We start from the raw sequence: 19666 nt of genomic DNA, 5'->3' as shown, positions 1-19666 counted from the left end.
ACTGATAAGTCAATATTGGTATATTATTAACTAAGTCTTATTTTTTTTCAATACTGAGGATTGGACCCAAGGGTGCTCTACCATTGAGCTATATCCACAGTCCTTTTTATTTTTTATTTTGACAGAGGGTCTCATTAAGTTGCTGAGGTTGGCCAGGTACAGTGGTGCACACCTGCAATCCCAGCAATTGGGGGAAGGCAAAGGCAAGAGGAATACAAGTTTGAGGTCAGCCTAAGCAACTGAGTGAGAGGCTATCTAAAAATACAAAAGACTAAGCGTATAGCTCAGTAATGGAGCACCTCTGGGTTCAACCCCCAGTACCAAAAATAAAGTTGCTGAGGCCAATCTTGAATTTGCAATCCTTCTGCCTCAACCTTCCAATACCTGGCATTATGGGTATATGCCACTATGCCTATGATGCTTCATGCAGAATAGTTTCACTGCCCTAATAAGCTCTCATGCTCCACCTATTTCTCCCTCTCCCCATCCCATCCTCTGTAAGTCAGATCTTCTTACTGTCCTCATAAGCTTTACCTTTTCTAGAATGCCAAATATTTGGAAGCATATCACATGCAGCTTTTCAGATTGTCTGAAATACTTATTTAAGGTCTCCCCATATCTTCATGGATTCATTTCTTTTTAGTTCTGAGTAATATTTCATTTTCAAGATGTACCTGAGTTTATGCATTCATTCAGCTACTAAAGGACACCTCGGTAACTTTCAGGTTTTGGCAATTATAAATAAAGCTGCTATAAACAAAATAAGAATAATAAAATATGATTGCTCATGATTTCCTATCAATAACTATGTATTTGGGGGGTTTATAATATATGTACAAATAAAATAAATCTATAATGAAAATTGCAAAAACTTAAGATGGAAGAAATGGACATTGTTTCAACCAGTTCAGGAAGCTATAACTTATAAATTATCTTAGACAGGATTGCTTAAAGAACAAACATTTCTCCCAGCTCTGGAGGCTATGAAGTCTCAGGGCACCAGAATGGCTGGGTTTTAACAAGAACCTGCTTCCTGGTTGCAGATGGTCAACTTCTTTTTGTTCTCTTCATATGGCAGAAAGAGGATAAGAGAGTTCTTTTGCAAAGGCAGTTATGACATTCAGGAGGGCTCCGCCCTCATGAGTTAGTATCGCGCCTTCTAATGCCATCAAATTAGGGGTTAGAATTTCGACATGGACTTTATGGGGGAACACAAACAATCTAATGTAGACACATTTTAAGGATCTTACATGATGTGTGAGATAGTATATCATTTGAAGGTAGACTGTGGTAAGTCCCCAATAAAACAATGCAATAAAAAGGTATAGCTAATAAGAAAAAATAAAGATTAAATGGATAATGAGCATAATTAACCCAAAACAGGCAGAAAAAGAGGAACAAGGAAAGAAAGAACAGGAAAAAAAATAAGAGATGGCAAGATGGTAGGCTAAAATCCAACAATGTCAAAAATCACACTGTAAATGGCCTTAACAATTAAAAGGTAGAGATTTATCAATTGGATAAAAACAAGACTCAATCATAAATTACTTAGAAGGAATGTACTTTAAAATTAAAAGATAGTTTAAAAGTAAAATGCTGGAAAAAAGAATATGAAAATGGGATCACTTACATTAAGAACAAAGTAGACTATAGAGCCAAAAAAATTACCTGGGGGAAAAAAGTTGTTGCTTTTTTCCCCTATGATGCTTAAGGGTGATAAAAGGACAAAAATTTAAGTAGCTAATAACAGATCATCAAAACATATGAAGCAAAAGCTGAGAGAACTGTTAAGATGTTCTACCCATAAGTACAGTTGGAGATTCCAAGAACCTTCTAAAATAAACTGATAAAATAACTAAAAAGAAAATCAGTAAGGACATTATCAACCAGGTCAACTTAATTGAAGCTTATAAAATACAGCATCCAATAGTGATCAAATACACATTCTCTTCAAGAGCTCATGGAATATGGTTTATGTAGCAAGTCTCAAGAAATTTAAAATAATTCAAATCATACAAAGTGTATTCTTTGACCATAGTATAACAAAATTTGAAGTCAACAACTGCAAGATCTCTGGGAAATCCTCACCTAAAGAAAACACTTCGTAATTTTTGGTTTAAAGAAGTAATCAGGAAGACTGGGCTAAGAACATGGGTCCCTTGTCTTCCTGGTATAGCCAGCTACACGGATTAAAGTTCCTTTCACGATTTTCACCATTACCGTTTCTGTTTGTTTGGTGTTCGGGACGAGTACCGGATTTGATTTATTGGATGCCCAGAGTCAGGCCCCTGGCTGAGGACTTTGGTAATAGCTTTGACGTGCCTTGCCAGGAGAAAGCATGCTGTTCGGGCATTAGCCAGTTGCAGTTTGCTTACCCAGAACGAAGAGGGCAGACAAAGAAGGACCCGTGTACCTGCCCAAATTATGTTTACTGGTGTGGGCAGGGGGTTCTCTCCTTTCCTTTCCACTTCAGGATGCCATCAGCTCCTTTTTTTACCATCATTTGGTGAAACAGAAAAATGAACTTTTTGGACTCTATGGGCTCCAAAGTCTAACCCCTGGTAAGTTCTGCCCAGCAATGCAAATTTGGCCTTGCCCTTCCTTGTTCTTGTGTTTGGGGGTCTTTTGAGCAATTTGGGTTCTTTTGAACCATTATGGGATTCTGATGTTTGTCTGACAGAGAAGTCTAGATTCTTTAAGTCTGTGGTGCCAATTAACAGGGAAGGAGGCACACAAAGAAGTCAGGTTGGTTTGGGGAGATCTCTTTTGTAATTTGCATAAGAATGGAATGCACTAATTCTGTTCCCCTGCCTCCTAAGAAGAATTTTGTCTGTTTAATCTATGGTAGTACAGCATGGCCTATGTACCTGAAGATGAACTCTGGTTTAATGTAATTATTTCATGTGTTCTTCTGTCAGTTAGTCTGTGTTCATAATGACTGACTTGATAAAGGGAATTTTAAAAAAATGTGATGGTTGGCAGTCATAGTCCCTACTGGAAATTTACTCTTTGGTTGACAGTTGTTGATTCTGAGTTGACTAATTTGGATATCCTTTGTTTCAGAACCTTCGTCTGTTAGCATTTGGTCTTTGTATTCTTCCACTACATTGTATAGATTTATCTTTTAGCTTTTTTGTCTCTTTCTCCTAATCTTTGCAACCTTGCACCTTTTAGTCCAAAATCCAAGTTCACCAGTTAGATCAGAAGGTTAACAATTTGGGGAGAAGGGGCACCTCCACTAAAACAGGAAAGAAATCCAAGGGAATATAGTGTTTGGAGGAAAATCCCATTTGGTACCCCAACTGGTTTTATGTTTGATGGTTACAGTGCCTCAACTTGCAAGTACTTAAGAAATGTAGAACATTTACTATTCCCATTTGTGTGTGTGTGTGTGTGTGGGGGGGGGTGCTGGGGATTGAACCCAGGACCTCAAGCATGTCAGGCCAGCTGGTTACCACTAAGCTACATCCTCAGTCCCTTAAATTGGTTTTCCTGTGTACTATCATCCTTGTGCAATAAAACAAAAAAGTAAAATACATACAAATTCTGATATAATGGGAAATGTTTTAAAATTTAAAGCAAATTCTTTCTAAGTTGGCTGAAACCTGTGATAAAACAGGAAGAAAGTTTCAGGAAGCTCAAAGGAGGTTTTGCCAGGTTAGGTGAATATAGAAAGTTCCCTTTACCCTGCATCTGACTAGAAAACAAGTTGACTTATCAGCTAGATAGCTCTCCAAAATAGGATTTTTCTAACCCTTTAAAAAAAAAATTTCCCCATGTAAGGGTTCCTCCCTCTATTAATTAGTTCTTAAAATAGGTAAAGATTAGCATAAGCCTGCATGACAGGTCTCACTCTTAAACACTCTGCTTTCACTAGGCCTTTGCCTTTGTCTTTTCAATAATGTTTGGACTAAGATTTATGTCTCTGAGACATAGATTTTCTGCTTTGTTTCAACTAAATTATATCTTTGTAAGTTCAGATGTGAGATCAAGGATGTTTTAGGATTACATCAACAGATCAGTTAAAAAAACAAATGACAAATGATGACTCTAAATGAAAGCTATGAAATCTTTGTTTTCTGTAATTTTTTTTTCCTTGGGGTACTGGGGATTGAACTCAGGGGCACTCAACCACTGAGCCACAACCTCAGCCCTATTTTGTATTTTATTTAGAGACAGGGTCTCAATGAGTTGCTTAGCACCTCACCTTTGCTAAGGCTGGCTTTGAACTCACAATCCTCCTGCCTCAGCCTCCCGAGCAACTGGGATTACAGGCGTGCTCTGTTTTCTGTAATTTTTATGCATGTTTGTATTATGTGTTGTGTCTCCTTAGTACCAAACTGGCTAATAAATAAATGAACTCTCATACATTTTTAAAGGATATGAATCAAAATGCTTTAGTTCATGTGACTTAAATAAATCTTTGATAAATTTGTTGGTTAGACAGAAGTAAAGATATCTTTAAAATGATGAATACACCTTTTTTCTTTTTTTTTGCCTACGTTACTAGACATTTGCAATTCTATTCTTCTCTGCTAAGATGTTTAAAGTGCAATGTCAACTGCTTTTATTTTGGGGGGACAGGAAAAATGCCTAAATGTTAACTACATTTGTCTAATATTTTGGTTTTTATGGATAATGAGAAAAAAGGTTGTTTTAAAAAATGGGTAAATTTGCTGGGTATGGTGGTTCAGACCTGTAATCCAGGTGAGACAGAGGCAAAGGACAAGTAGATAGTAAATGCAGGGGGTCAGAAAGATGAGGAAAGGAAATGGATTGCTAACACCTCCAGGGAATCTTTCCAGGATAAGGAGTTGCTAATGATTACCACCTGGGTTGCTCTGAAGGGAGAGGAAATCTGGAATCTATAAAAGGGCACCACACAACCCCTCTCAGCGGCACACAACCCCTTTCAGGGGCACCCAACTCTGGGCCCCAACTTCTCTCCTCTCTCTCTTTTTCTCCACTCTCTGTTCTGTCTCTTTCGTAAATAAAACTTGCTTTCTACATTTGTTTCAGGGTTTCTCTGGTGTTCAATCTTCAATACCTAGGGAATGAGGACCGGATCCTTATTTCCAAGACCAGTATTACCTACCAGCATCTTGAAAGGCTAAGGCAGGAGAATCAAAAGCTCAAAGCCAGTCTCAGCAATGTAGCATGGTTCTGGGCAACTTAGTGAGTCACTGTCTTAAAAAGAACTGGGGATGTAGCTCAGTGATAAAGCTCCCCTGGGTTCAATAACCAGTTCAAAAAAAAAAAAAAAAAAAAAAAAAGGCAGCCAGGGGGTGTAAATTAGGTTTGATATAGAAGGGTTAAGCATTTATAAATGTTTGTAAAAGAAACCACCTGAGTCACTTACAAGTTAAAATATTGAACAATACAATCAATTGCTAAATATAAATATAAGTACTCTTGTCCTCTTAAATTCTTTAAGAAAAAGTATATATTTGAGTCTACATAAAGTGTTTTTATAAATTGTTGGTATATGAAACAACAGTTCAAGATTGCTTTGTTTCTGGGTCTTCACTAATGTTATAAAGAATTAAAATTCTAATTAACACAGATGTAATTCTATATGCAAAAATACAAATAATTTCAGTTGCGTTTTGATTAAAATACTATAGAAAGCATAAAGTATTTCATCACATTGAGGGAAAAAGGAGAAATCTAAGTTTAAAAATTTTTATAAGGATTGTTCTAGAATGTAAACTTAAGGCAAAAAAAAGACCAAGCAAGTAGAAGAGATCAAGAAGTAATAGGTATGGGGACTTATTTTAGAAAAATTAAAAGTGAAAGGAAGTGTTTCTGGATGAGAAAGTATTTTGTATGGTTAAATAATATTTCTGTCCTAAATTTAAAGATGGGAAAAAGCAAGACAGGACAAAACTAAGGATATAAACAAGTTGTTTAGAGTCTGAGTAAGTTGTATAAGGTTTGTGGAAAATAAATCTTAGGAAAATTTTATGTTTGGTTTAGTTGTCTATCATTAAACCAATTCATTAAAATCATTTATGGGTTTATCTAGAGTCAAAATCTTATGTACTGATATGAAAACAGAATCTAATTCTTTTATGTTTAAAACAATGTGAGTTTGTTAAAACATTGATCTGCTTTTATTTATCAAGATAATTTCTTGCATCTATTAGGTTATTACTACTTAGGGAAACTAAGTTGTAGAAGAATTAGGGTTCTTTTAAGTACCTGTTTAAAGTCTTTTAAATGATTGCCTTATAACTCTGGTTCAATAAACAACTGCTATTTTAGGTTATAACAGTATATTTGATACCCTAAATATATGCAGCTGGAGATATGTATACATCTGAGGGCTAAATACATTTGTCAGAGCTTTGCCTAAATATTATGTAAAAGTTTGTAGAATTAAAGCTATGTAAGCTTAATAATACAGGCAAATTAATAAGTGCTTGATTCAATACAATATACATTGTATCTGTACTTGAAACATATAAAACAGTCAATGAAACTTTTGGCATGGTCTCCAAACTAAAATCTGTTAGTAGGATAGCCTTTTTTTTTTTTTTTTTTTTTTTATATAAAAAGAGAAAATTTAGATGGAGATTTATTCATGTCATTTAATGTGTTTTAACTGGGTAAAAATGTAATAAATAAGTGATATATGGGGAATTATATTACCCTGGGATGGGAATTTAAATGTATTTAAATGTATTTTTTAATCATAATTATGAGGGCCTGATTTGTTTAAAGAGTAGCAAAATGTGGAATATGGAAATGCTTTGCTGCCTTTTTCCCCAAAGGAAGGAAATTAAAGAGTTCTCTTAACCTTTCTGTTTGATGTTTCAGATGTAATATTATTATGTTAACTCATATTCAAATAGAACAATATAGGAGAACTACTTTTCTTCTATACCTAAATATAATATTTAGAAAGGGGCAAAGATTAGACTCAAATGTAAAACACTAAGATTTGTCAAAAGGCCACCCGCGCCAGAGATAAGGTTCTGCCTCTTGCCCTATTCCACTTTAGGATGGCCCCAAAGTAGGCTAAAATTAAACTCATTTAAAGTCCTGTCCAAAAGGATAAATTTGTGTTGTAAAGATTACTGTCATCCCAAAATAGAAAGAAATACATTGCGAAACTACATAAGGGTTTGGTAAACTACATAAAGGTTTTGGGTAAAAGGTATTTAAACACTGTAACAGGGTTTTAAAGAAGAAATAGAATTTGTAAAAGATTTTATATGTGATTGAGCTGACTATGAATTCTTTACAGAAGCTAAACAGATATCAAAGCTACTCTAGTGTTAGTAAAAATGTTTCTTGATTCAGAGCTCTTATACAAACTATGTTTTTGCTTGTTTTGTATTTTCCTTGTAAAACTTTGTCTGCTGGTGTTTCACAGAAGTACAATTTCTAACAGAATAAGCTGACTTAATTTGAGATAAGAAGTCATCACATACAAAGCAGACAAGATATGATGCTGATTCTAGTACTAATACCTCAATTAAATGGAAGGTATAATTGTAAAAATTAAAACTCCTTACTCCCTCTTCAAGACTGGTGGAAATGGGTTTCTGTGTGTTCAAAACCCAAGACATGTCTGGGTAACCAAAGAAATAAAAGACCTAAGGAATAAAAACAGCAATATTTTGACTCTTACCCTCCTAAGTCACCCTTTAAGGACCTGGTATCTCAGGTAAGTCACCCTGATTGGGGACAGACATAGGTGAGTGGTGGAAACATAAAGTTAAGGGGACAATTCCAGAAACTGGGCCCACTTTGAAGACCCCCACATTCTTTCTTTTCTCAGAAGCAATTTACCTGCAACCCTGCCTAGCTTATGAGGACAGGCTATGTTACATTCCTCATAAACTACCTGCTACGTGCAGGAGAAAGGCATGTCTGAAATAACGTCAATAAGAAGAACACTAGTTACCCTAAAGTGTGTTGGGGGGACTTTTGTGACCCTCACACAGACCAGACCACAGAACTCAGGGCAATAAGGATAATTCCCCCTAACTATAACATCTGAAAGGTTTCAATTAGAACTGGTCAGCCTGGACCATAGTGACCTAGTGTCATGATCATTCATGACAGCTGGAACTTGAAAGTCTGATGTCATTCTGCTGTCAGTCAAAAGTCAAGAGGTAGACCTGGGCAGGACTCTCTGGAAACACCCCTGGGATTCCAGTAAAATGGAGTGCAGGAAAAGGTACATGTTCCCACTCCTCTCTGAGAGGATACACTCTCTCCCTTGAGAGTGTCCCCCTTTCTCTTTTCTATACATTCTAATAAACTTATGCCTGTTGCTCTGAGTGACATGTCTGAAATCTTTCTGACTTGATGACTAGAGTCAGGATTTTAATGAGGAGTCTTCATGCTGCCTTAGTTACATGGAAGGCCCAGCTCTATAACAACTTAACCTCCTGATCAGGGGGAATGCAAGGACCTTGGAGAACAGGAAGCCAGTCAGCATACATTCTGCAAAGTGGAGGGTCACTGGAGAGGGGAATGTCTCCAAATGCTTCCAAAGGAAGTCACATGCAGTCAGCAAGACTCTAACCCAATCTGGCAGATGGTACAACTGGTAGAGGAAAAGATTAAAGGAATCAAGGGGCTCCTCAAAAGTGCCTAAAACCCCTGGGGTAACCCCTGAGGAAGTAACCCCAACTAAACAATAGGAAGGAAAGAGGTCAACACAGGAGTCCATAATTAGGTAATTGGTATTGAACACCCAAAAGGAAAGTAAAATCAGAGACAAAGGTACTAATATGGGGTGGAAGAAAAGTCAAAGAACAGTAATGCATGAATAATTAAAAGGGAGAAACAGTGGCCCTTTTAAATGTGACTTAGGATGTACACTTATGTCAGCCCTACCAAAAGTTAGTAAGGCCAAGAAGTTATGGAGAAGTTATGCATGATTGCCTGACACGAAAGCCCTTCTACCAGGAACCTCCATATCAGAGGTGGAACTCATAGCTTAGGCAAGGGCTCTCTATTTAGACAAAATCAAGAAAATAACTATTCTTTTCTGAATAAATGTGTGTGTGTGTGTGTGTGTGTGTGTGTATTTAGTATTCCGTACAAAACTATGAAAAAGGAAAGTCCTCCTACATGATCTATTTAACTGTATATCTTCATACTTGGACTCTTACATTCTGCTTTACAGCTTGTAATGGCAAGCTACTTTCAGGCTTAGGCATCTAACCCTTTTTTGCTTCAACCATAATTCAAAGACTAATTATCACTGGGCCAGGAAACCTAGAAAGTCAGACTGGCTGACACCCTAGTTCCCTCAAGATTAAGGAATGGTCAAAAGACAGAGTTGTAACAAAGATGTGACTCTTTACTTCTGCCTTCAAATGTCCAATGGGTGACTAAAATCAGGATTAGAGCATTGGCACCTCTGCCTCCATTTTGCATCAGTCCCCTTCACTACAAGTCATCTTGGATTCCTGGAACAAAGCCTGATCCAATGAATGCTGTGTGATAAATGGACGCTACCACTAGCAACTGCAACTTTCCTATCAGGGACAAGGTCACACCTGGTTAACCTTAGATAATGATGGATAGATTGCACCTGAACAAGATCACCTGCTTTGACAGTAATCACTCTGGCTATGCAGACCCTCTCCCCACCTTTGACACACACCATTGCCCTCATTTCCCTCTCTATAAAACCTCTAAGTCTATTAGCCATTCAAAGACAGGGCTATGGACATGGGTCCGCCTTCTCTTCCTGGCTACACTGATTAAAGTGAGGAAGAGATGGAGGGGAATCAAAAGGATAATTAGAAAGTACTGTGAACCAAATGAAAATGAACCTACATATAACAACATTAATGGAATTCAGCTAAAGCAGTATTTAGAGGCAAACTTGTAACAGAGAGCACCTATATTACACAGGAAGAAAAGCCTCTGTCAAATTACCTTAAAACCCCAAAATAATAGTAAATTAAACTGAAAATAATCATAAGAAATTAAATAATATAGATCAGGTTCTATAAATATTAAAGAGATAATAAGGGAATATTATAACCAATTTTATGTCAAAAAAATCAATAAATTTCAGGGAAAAATACAAATTCCAAAGTTACTTCAAAAAGACATGGAAAGCCTAAATAGCCATATATCCTAAGAGAAACTGAATTTTATTATAAAATTTCCTCAACACACAAACAAAACCAAAAGCACAACCAGATCCAGAGGAAGGTAGACCAGGTCCTAACATTTAAGGAGGAAATAAGACCTCTTCTACACAAACTCTGAGGAAAAACTAACAAGATGGAATGCTTCTCCACTCATCCTATGAAGACAGTATCACTCTCACACCAACAGCAGATAAAGACATTGCTATAGTTTAGATGTGGCTTGCCTCCAAGGGTTCACATGTTGGCGTTTGGACCTGGTGTAGTGATGTTGGGAGGTGGGGGGCCTGTAAGAGGCAGGACCTAGTGGAAAGTGATTCAGAATCATCTGTCTTTACTGAAAGCTGTTTGTGAGGATGTGCTCACCCATAGCCCAGAGATAAAATCTGTGGCAAGTAACAGAACAAAATAACAATCAACACACTGAAGCATTTCCGAGTCTGAGAAAGGTGACCCTGACTTTGGTGACATAAACTCCCTGTTACTGTCACACAGTGTTACTGTCACATGTGCAGAAATGTATGTTCAAGAACATAAGGTTCTGAAATCAGGAGGAGAATGGCATCTCTAACTTGGTTCTGTGGTTGAGAATTCCAGGTCTGTACTGTGACCACACTATAGGCAAACTTTTCTCAAAGTTAGTAATGGCTACTGCAGGATGTTAATTATCATTGGATTAAGCATTTATTGGTAGACAAATAATTGCATTTTCATGGTGATTATCTACTGAGATCAAAGAAAATAACAACCTTGGAACAAAAGCATCTCAATAGTTGAAGTTGAAGAGGTCGAAAATGTCATCACAATGGTAAAGCCCATTTATTTATGCAGGTTTGTACAACCAATCTGGTCTCTGTAAATAATTAACCCACCTGGTCTTTGGTCTGAAAATTGTGCAACAGTTTGAGGAACTCTGATGTCTGTACAACCTGCTTAAATGTCCAGAGGGCAAACAGATAAAGTATAGAAAGTTCTGTATTTTTCTGGGATTACGGGAAAGCAAAGTATCATTTCTTGTTACATATCTATTGAAAAAATGTGTCAGTGTGTCCCATTTAGCAATCTTTCCCTCATGACACACATTCATGAGGGCCACAGACTCACCCAGAATGCATTTGTGCCCTGAAGTTGGTAGGGGCTGTGGTCAGATGGAGAATCACATGGCAGGCTCAAATACTGTATTTAATAACATTTAAATATTATATTTAATTAAAAATATCATATTTAATCATCAATATTTTTAATAATCAAAGCCGAGAAAAGGCCATGCCAACCCAGACGAGAAAAACATGACTCCCCCAGGGAGCATCCCCAGATGAAAGTCACAGCCATGGCCTCAATTCTACTTACTTCGAGTATGGCACCAATCAATTGGGCACCATAGTAACCAATCTTACAAACCCTTCATCTTGGTGTCCCAGCTGTCCCAGTCTTTAAGGATCATGCTAAATTCATTCGTCTCCAGCAGCTCTGGATAGGTATCTGATGTTTGGTCCCAACTCTGAGGTGGGGCCCCCTCAGTCCTGGCTGCAGAGGGGAGGCCCCAGGCTGAGTACATTTCCACTTGGCCTCAGACACTGCTCATATGGAAAGACCTTAAACCAGAGAGGCCAGCTGATGGCCAGGTTGATGGGTGTTAGGGGCCAGTCTGCTGGATTATGCTGGACAGCTGGCAGAGCAGAACAAATATCAGCAGCAAAACTCATCAAAAAGAGACTCCTCCTATCACCTGGCAGGCTCTGGCAAACTGCAGCTGGTCTCATTTCCAAGAACTGGTATGTGCCAGCACCTGCAACCATTCCTCACCACTAGGAGGTCAACCAGGAGACTACCAACCAATAGGTCCCCTGAGTCCTGCTTCCAGTTGGACTGGGACAATGGAGAGCAACAGCAGGTGCAGGTCACTCAACAAGAATCATGACCTACAGCCAAGGGACACAATCACCTGCAGTGACCACGTCAGGAGGGATCCAGCATGCCTTCCTCCCTCACTTTAGGCTGAGGGCAGTGTGCCTAGAAGGTAATTTCAGTTATTCTTGGGAGCCCAGATTGGGTTCTCACCCCCATTTTATGGCTGGAAAGAAGCAAGTATGGTCGATTACTGGCTCTAAGTGACATTGCCAGAATGTGGGACAGGGACTATCTAATGCCAGGTCCAGCCTTTGTTACCCCTCTTGCTGCTGACCAGAGTCTTCATCCCTCCACTGCAGATGTTGAAGAGCTGGTCCCTCTGCCAGAAGACACCTGGGCACACTCAGCACTCCCACATCCACAGTGAGCCCTCTGGTTCAGCCACTCAGGGCTGAAAGACCCTGGCATTCCCTTCTATGGACCCTGCTTTTCCATGTGTAATCCCACCTCTTGGGTAATGCTACTCTAAGGTCTATTGAAATCATATAACTCCAATAGCCAAGAGCTATTCTTGATCTGTCAGAATAAGACTACCTCTTGCTAAAGCTAAGATTCATCAGCCTTCATTCCCCATTTTCACGTGAAGAAAATCAGGAGGAGCAATTTGCCTAGAGCAAGACAGTCTGTAGATGGAATATGAGCCTGGGTAATCTAATTCTGACTATTCAAATGCCTCATATCCCAGAGGCCTAGGAAGAACAGAGCAGATGGGAGCCCAGAGACAGAGAGAGATGCATTCACATTAGCACCAGGTGTAGCCTTGGCCCAGTCATGAACACAGGTAAGCCCTTCTGTCTCTGAACTTAGCTATTCAGCATGGGCTCAGGTAAAGATCTGGCACTTGGCATCTGTCTCACATCTGAAGAGATTTCAAGAAACTGTGACTCCCACTTAGTACCCAGAAAGTCAAGGTCCAAAGCCAGCTCACATCACTTCTTCTAGGAGTCTCTCCACAAGTGGTCCTCACGCCTCTCGTATCAGAATTTCCCAGGGTACTTGTCAAAAATATAGAAAAATATAGATTCCCAGTCCCCACCCACAGAGCAACTCAATCTGGAGTGGATGGACTGAGATTCAGGGTTTCCTTATTTCCCCATGACTCTGATGGGACATGAGACCATCATCCAGACCCCACAGAGGCCAAGTCCCCTCTGATCATCACTGCCACACACCATCTAGTATGGGGAGCTCACTGCCTCACAAAACAGCGGTTCTGACATTATTTTCTAGAACACTCTTCCTACAGACTTCTATGTGGTCATTCCACAGGAATTGTCCCTAATTCTCAAGCCCCTGGTACAGGTCTCCTCCACCTCTCATCAGAACGTGGTACTTCTGAGCAGGGACCTCTGCAGGTCACACAGTTATTGAATGTGTCAGTCAGATGCTCCAACTGCTGAAGGATCCCCATCCCACACCCCAAGGAAGGAGAGAGGGCTTATCTTGCCTGTGCTGCCCAGAGGTAGTCCAGCCGCAGCCTCACATCCACCTGCCTGGCATGCAGGGCCAGCGTGCATGAGAACAGCAGGATGGCCACGATCGGCTCGTAGCTGCGCCCAGAGACACCACCGCTCCTGGGGGAAGGAGAGGAAGAAACCCCAGTCAATGTAGAGTTTCCAGGCAACACGTGGTCAGCAAACCCTGGAGCAGGGCAGAGAGTGGTCCTCAGGTGGTGATGCCCACAAACAGTTCACTGGGGCTGACCCAGGTCAAGACCTCCTTCTTAACAGGAAGTCTGATGCCTTTCTAGAACCTGGGCTGAAGAGGAGAAATGGAAAATCCATGGAACTAAATATTTTGCATAGAATTAGTCCTCATTAATTTGCTAATCAGAACATGCTATACCTAGCTGTATAGATTTCACTAACAGAACCCCACCTGGGTCTTTTCCTTGGGGCAACCACACTCACTCGGCCTTGGTGTATCCGCTGAGTTCCAGAACGAGGATGTAGGATGTGGTGAGCCCAGACAGCAGGATCATCTTTGGCAAGGAGGACACCCGCAGGAATATGGCTAGCGGGAGGGTACCCACCAGGCAGCAGAGCAGGGCGTGATGTGCAGACTCGCAGGGCAGAGCAGGCAGCACAGTGCGCCGGCCCCCAGCCGCAAGGACCACCAGGGAGCTGTTGGACTGGGAGCTCCAGGCCCAGGGTAGGCAGCCCACCTGGGAAGTAAGGGACACAGGGACTTAGGAAAGGCCAGGAGGCAGCCAGCCATCCCTCAGGACATTCAGGTGTCCCAATCTCATGGTTTCCCCTGCCTTCTACTATAACCATCCCCCCTTGTCACCAGCCAGGTCTCAACTATCCTGCTGCCCACAGCCTGCAAAGGCTGCAGGCTGTGGAGAAGGCAAAGAATTAAGTAGGATCAGGAGGCACCATCCCTCCCTACACCCCAAGCCTGGCAGCTCTATCCTGTGACTCCTGCCTCAGTTCCCTCTTGTTACTACTATCCTGGCTTCATCTTGTTAGTCCTGCCCCAGTTCGTTTCTTCTGCCCCATCCATCGTTACTCCTGCCCTGCTCCCTCCGGTTACTCTTGCCCCAGTGTTTTCCAGAAGTTATAGATGGATGCTTACCACACATCCTTGGGCTACAGAATAGATTAAGACCACTATGAATATGCACAAGACGGTACGAATCTGAATCGTCAGGCATCCTGGAAAACACTGAACGAGAAAACATAATTTTAAAAATATCATCTGATTAAGAAGTAGATTCACGTGCATAGTAAATAATCCACATAAGACCAAATGTGAAGAATGGTCTGCATGTTCCTAGACCCTCATGTGTTCCTCTCACACACAGATTTCTTGGCTCTTTTCAAACATTTATTTCCCAAGTGAAGAACTCAGGTTTTTTTTTTTTTTTTTTAAACCTTTAATTCTTTAAATTAAAAAGAGTAATATTACCTTCCCTCTGCCAGGCAATGTGACTTTGATTGGCACTCAAATTAAGTAGCATAATTGACATTTTCATTACATGCATTCTTCCATATTAGGAATGTTAAGAATTTCCACACATTTGTCTTCTTTTATGTCCTCTAGGTAAGTTTATCACATTCTTTGTACAGGTTTTATATAATTCTTAAAACTTACTAGAACCTTTATTTTAAATCTATTCACTTTAAATACAGTTTGAAATATTCAATAAATGCTTTCAAGTATAAAAGTAAAATGTTCTTTTTACACTCACATTCCAGAAAATAAAAAATACAGACTAAAATAAATACCCATAGCATCTTATGAAAAGCAACAACAACTAGCTCCAACAGTGGGCTCCTGGCAGGACATCCTTGGAAGTCTACAAGTTATTCCTGCAATCTTTGGGACTATTATTTTCCCACTGGACAGCTAAGGAAAAACTGGCGCAAACACCTGTAAGCCCAGGATCATGAATTCTGGAGATGAGGAGAGAATAGTTTCTGAAAGCATATGGCTGGCAAGATATGGATTCAGGCCCCAGTTCTTGGTTCCTAAGTCCCAATGCTGTTACATTTCACCTAAACACTCATTTCGATTGATCTCAGAAAGAAGAGATGCTGTGAAGTTTGAGCACTTGGGCTATTCCTCATTTCATTTTCAATCTGACCTTAGCACTTTAGCAAGACAAAGGACCCTGATCCCCAGCATGGCCCTCTTTTAGCTGCTTCCCTACCTCTGGCCATGGCAGAACTCCACATGGTTGGGAACATGGCCAGGGCCACTGCAATCCCCAACTTCCAGACTAGGAACCACACCCAGTCCCTGGAACAGGATTTTGGAACAAGGCTGCAGTGCTCTGCAGATAACAACTCTCCTTTTGAGAACAGTTCTTGGCCCATAACTGGGACTTAATAGAAATGGAACATCTGACTATGGGCCACCACGTTACCATGGGATCTGAATTGCCCATCATGAGCTGAGTGTTATCTGACCCACCAAGTCACAAAGTTGGGCATGTACAGCAGCATTCCATCACCAAATGGAAGCAATATTTACATGATTGGGCCTGATCAGGCCCTGAAGGCACTAGCAAGCTAGGCAAAGAATTGGTTCAAATGCTGAAGATCTCTCCTCCTGCTGCAGTGCCTCCTCTCTCCTAGCCTGCACCTGTGGCCCCATGGGGAGTTCCCTATAATTAGTTGACAGAAACAGCAAAGATTCAGGCCTGATTTACAGATGGTTCTGCATGATATGCAGGCACCACCTGAAAGTGGACAGCTACAATCCTCTCAGGATATCACTGAAAGCAATGATGAAGGGAAATCCTCCCACTGAGCAGAACTCAGGGCAGTACACCTAGGTCAGATATGCAATTATATACCGATTCATAGACTGTGATCAATACTGTGGCTGGATAAACAGGGACTTGGAAGGAATGGGATTGAATGCTAATGAGAAGGAAATATGGGACAGAGGTATACGAATTGACATCTCTTAGTGTGCAAGAGACACGAAGATATTTGTATCCTATGTGAATTCTCACCGAAAGGTGACTCCAGGGGGATTTTAATAATCATGGGGACTGAATGACCTATTTTATGGATACCAGTCAACCTCATTTCCCAGTGTTATGGTTTAGACATGTATCCCCCAAAAGCTCTTGTGTGAAATAATGCAAGGATGTTTAGAATAGAAATGCTTAGATTACAAGAGCTATGACCTAATCAGTGAACTAATACACCAATACAGATTAACTGGGTGATAACTATAAGCAGGAAGGCTATGGCTGGAGGAAGTAAGTCACTGGGGGCATGACTTTGGGGCTTATATTTTATACCAGGCCAGCAGTGTGCTCTCTCTCTCTGCATACTGCTATCATGAACTGAGCAGCCAGCTCTTCTCAGCCATGCCTTTCTGCAATTATGTTCTGCCTTGCCTCAGGCCCAAAGCTACAAAACCATGGACTGAACCGCTGAAACCATGATCCAAAGTAAACTTCTTCCTCTAAGTCATTCTTGTCAGATATTTTGGTCTCAGAAACACAAAAGCTAAGCATTAACAGTAATTGTACTAAGAAGTGGGGTCACTGTTGTGACTAACCTTATCATGTGGTTCAGAAGCTTTTGGTGTTATTTGAAGTTTGTGGAAGGAATTCTGAAGAGTTTAGAGATAATAAGCTAGAAAAGCTTTAGAATGTTGTAAGTAGAGCTTAATGAATGATTCTGGTAGAAGCTCAAAAGACCAGAATACTGATAGGACTGTGGACAGTAGAGACTGGGCTTATGAGGTTTCAGAGTAGGAGGACACTACTGGAAACTGGACCAGAAACCATTCATGTTACATTCTGGCAAAGAAGTTGTTTACATTTTGCTTATGTCCTGAGATTTTCTGTGAGGCTAAACTTAAAGGTGATGTACTAATTAATCTGGTGGAGGAAATTGCAAGGCAGCATAAGACTCGGGTGGCACAGATATTGCAGGCAGTTTTTAGTCAAGCTTACTCTGATATTTAGGAGCAGAAAGCAGAGCAGAAAGATTTTAAAAACTTGTAGTATGGCCAGAAAATGTAAGTAAAACTGTAGTTAATGAAGTTGTGGTTAGAGATTACAGCCACTAAAGAAATGCTAAATACTTTACCCAGAGACAACAGAAAAGATGACTTGAGGACATTTTAGGAACTGGCAAGACCATGCCCATCTCAGTTGCACAGGTAGAAAATTAAAAATTCTTTGGAAAAAAATGGGGCACCCTGCTTGTACGGGGGCATCTAGGTAGTTGTTTCACCATGCTCAGCTGCTCAGACATTTAGGGGCTGCTGCAGCTGTGGGTCCAGGAAGTCTGGCTACTGCTCAAGATGGTGGCCGATCTTAACATAATCCATGTGGTGTTGGTTCTGCAGAAATTCAGGATACTGGAGTTAAGAGGTCATGGAGGCTTCCACCAAGATTTCAAAAGAAGATAGGAGAGGCCAGGCAAAATGTAGTAGGTTCCAAATCCCCGTAGACATCCCCTGGGAGGGTAATGTGTGAAGATGTAGAAGGAAGTTTAAGCTGCAGTAGAAGCCCCCAGATTAAGAGTTGTCAGTAAGGTGGAACTTCTGCCAAAGAAAGTTCCAGGAACAAGCTAACAGAGAGGTTATGTGGGCTACAACCATCAAGGACATAGGGGTAGAGCTATACAAACCTTTTAGAAAGAACATCACAATGCCATGCACCCCAGATGCTGAACATGGAGCTATAGAACTCATTTGCTCAGCTGGATTCCAGTCTTGCTTTGATTCTATCCCTTCTTCCTATGTCTCTATTTATCCCTTTTGAAATGGAAATGTTTACTATGTGCCATTGCATATGGATATATGTAACCTGCTTTTGATGTTTACAGGGCCTCATAGCTAAGAATTTGCCTTGAATCTTGGATGATAATTTGAACTTGGACTTTTGGGTAATACTGGAACTGTTAAGACTATGGGAACTCTTGTAAATTGGCTAATTATATTTTGCATTGTGAGATGGGCATGAGTGTTGGGGGACCAGGGGCAGAATGTTATGATTTAGATATAAGGTAACCACCAAGAACTCATATATGAAACAATGCAGGAATGTTCAAGGGTTATATTATGAGAGCTGCAGTCTAATCAGTGAATTTATCCATTTAATTAATTTAAAAGGACAACTATACAGGATGGTAAGTATAGATAGGTCAGGTGTAGTTGGAGGAAGTAGGTTACTGGGGGAAAGCCTGTGGGGTTTATATTTTGTCCGTGGCAAGTGGAGCTCACTCTCTGTCTGCATCCTGGCTGTCATGAACCAAGAAGCTCTCCTCCACCATGCCTTTCTGCAGTGATGCTCTGTGTCACCTTGGGCCAGAGCTATGAAGTCTGCTGACCATGGACTGAACCAAAATAAACTTCCTCCTCTAAGTTGTTCTTGTTGGGTCTTTTGGTCATAGTGATGAAAAACTGACTAAAATAGCATATCAAACAGTCAGTGCTTCATTGCAAGCTAGTGCAAGGCCATGAAAATGACCATGCAAGCAGAAACCATATAAAGCAACTTTAGTAATCAAAGGGAAAAAGTATGATTCCCCACAACCCTTTAAAAATTTGCCAAAAATATCGAAAGTTCTGGGTTATAAATATATGGAGAAATTTCTTAAATTAATAAAATGAATTTTATTTAGTATACTTAGGATTGGCATAGTTCTAAAAAGTCCCCAAGGTTTCTCACCCTAAATCCTGGGTCAGAGACTATGATGAATGAGAATGTCTATGATCATGTGACATTCATGGCATAAGGGACTCTGAAGCTGTAATTAAGTTTAATAATCGGCTAATTCTTCATCACTCAGACAAGAGTACTTGATGCACCTAATCTAATCACAGGAGGCCTTTCGTTGCTGTGCAGAATCCTTTTAGCTTGATGCAATTCCATTTGTCTGTTTTTCCTTTTGTTTTATGTGCTTTTAAAGCTCAGTGCAAAAAAAAAAAAAAAAAGCATTGTCCAAATGAACGGACATAGAGGAGCTTTTCCTCTATGACAAATAATAAAGTGAAGAAATAACCCTGGATTGGGAGATAATATCTGCAAAGAATACATCTGATAATGGAATATTATCCAAAATATATAAGAACTCAGACAACTCAATAGCAAAAAACAAATAACCCAATTTAAAAATGGGCAAAGGACCTTAATATACATTTTCTCAAATGAA

General features: G+C 40.1%; 1 protein-coding gene and 1 long non-coding RNA gene across 2 annotated transcripts in view; one reads left to right on the top strand and one right to left on the bottom strand.

The window, feature by feature from the left end:
* Positions 1–19666, bottom strand: part of ADCY1 (adenylate cyclase 1) — a 148271-nt gene that overhangs the window by 34107 nt on the left and 94498 nt on the right. Inside the window, exons 12-14 of the mRNA XM_079149904.1 lie at positions 14613–14702; positions 13946–14199; positions 13483–13609 (exon numbers count right to left, since the gene is read on the bottom strand). Of these exons, the coding sequence (XP_079006030.1) occupies positions 13483–13609; positions 13946–14199; positions 14613–14702 (471 nt within the window). The remainder of the gene's footprint in view (positions 1–13482; positions 13610–13945; positions 14200–14612; positions 14703–19666) is intronic.
* On the top strand, positions 1499–7531 carry LOC306667379. The gene is made up of 2 exons (XR_013765515.1): positions 1499–2561; positions 7379–7531. It is a non-coding gene; the product is annotated as an uncharacterized lncRNA (long non-coding RNA).

Source organism: Sciurus vulgaris (assembly GCF_902686455.1).
Source record: "Sciurus vulgaris genome assembly, chromosome: 8".
NCBI classification, from domain to species: domain Eukaryota; kingdom Metazoa; phylum Chordata; class Mammalia; order Rodentia; family Sciuridae; genus Sciurus; species Sciurus vulgaris.
The sequence above is the reverse complement of the archived record's forward strand: the minus strand, read 5'-3'. Positions and strand labels throughout refer to the sequence as shown.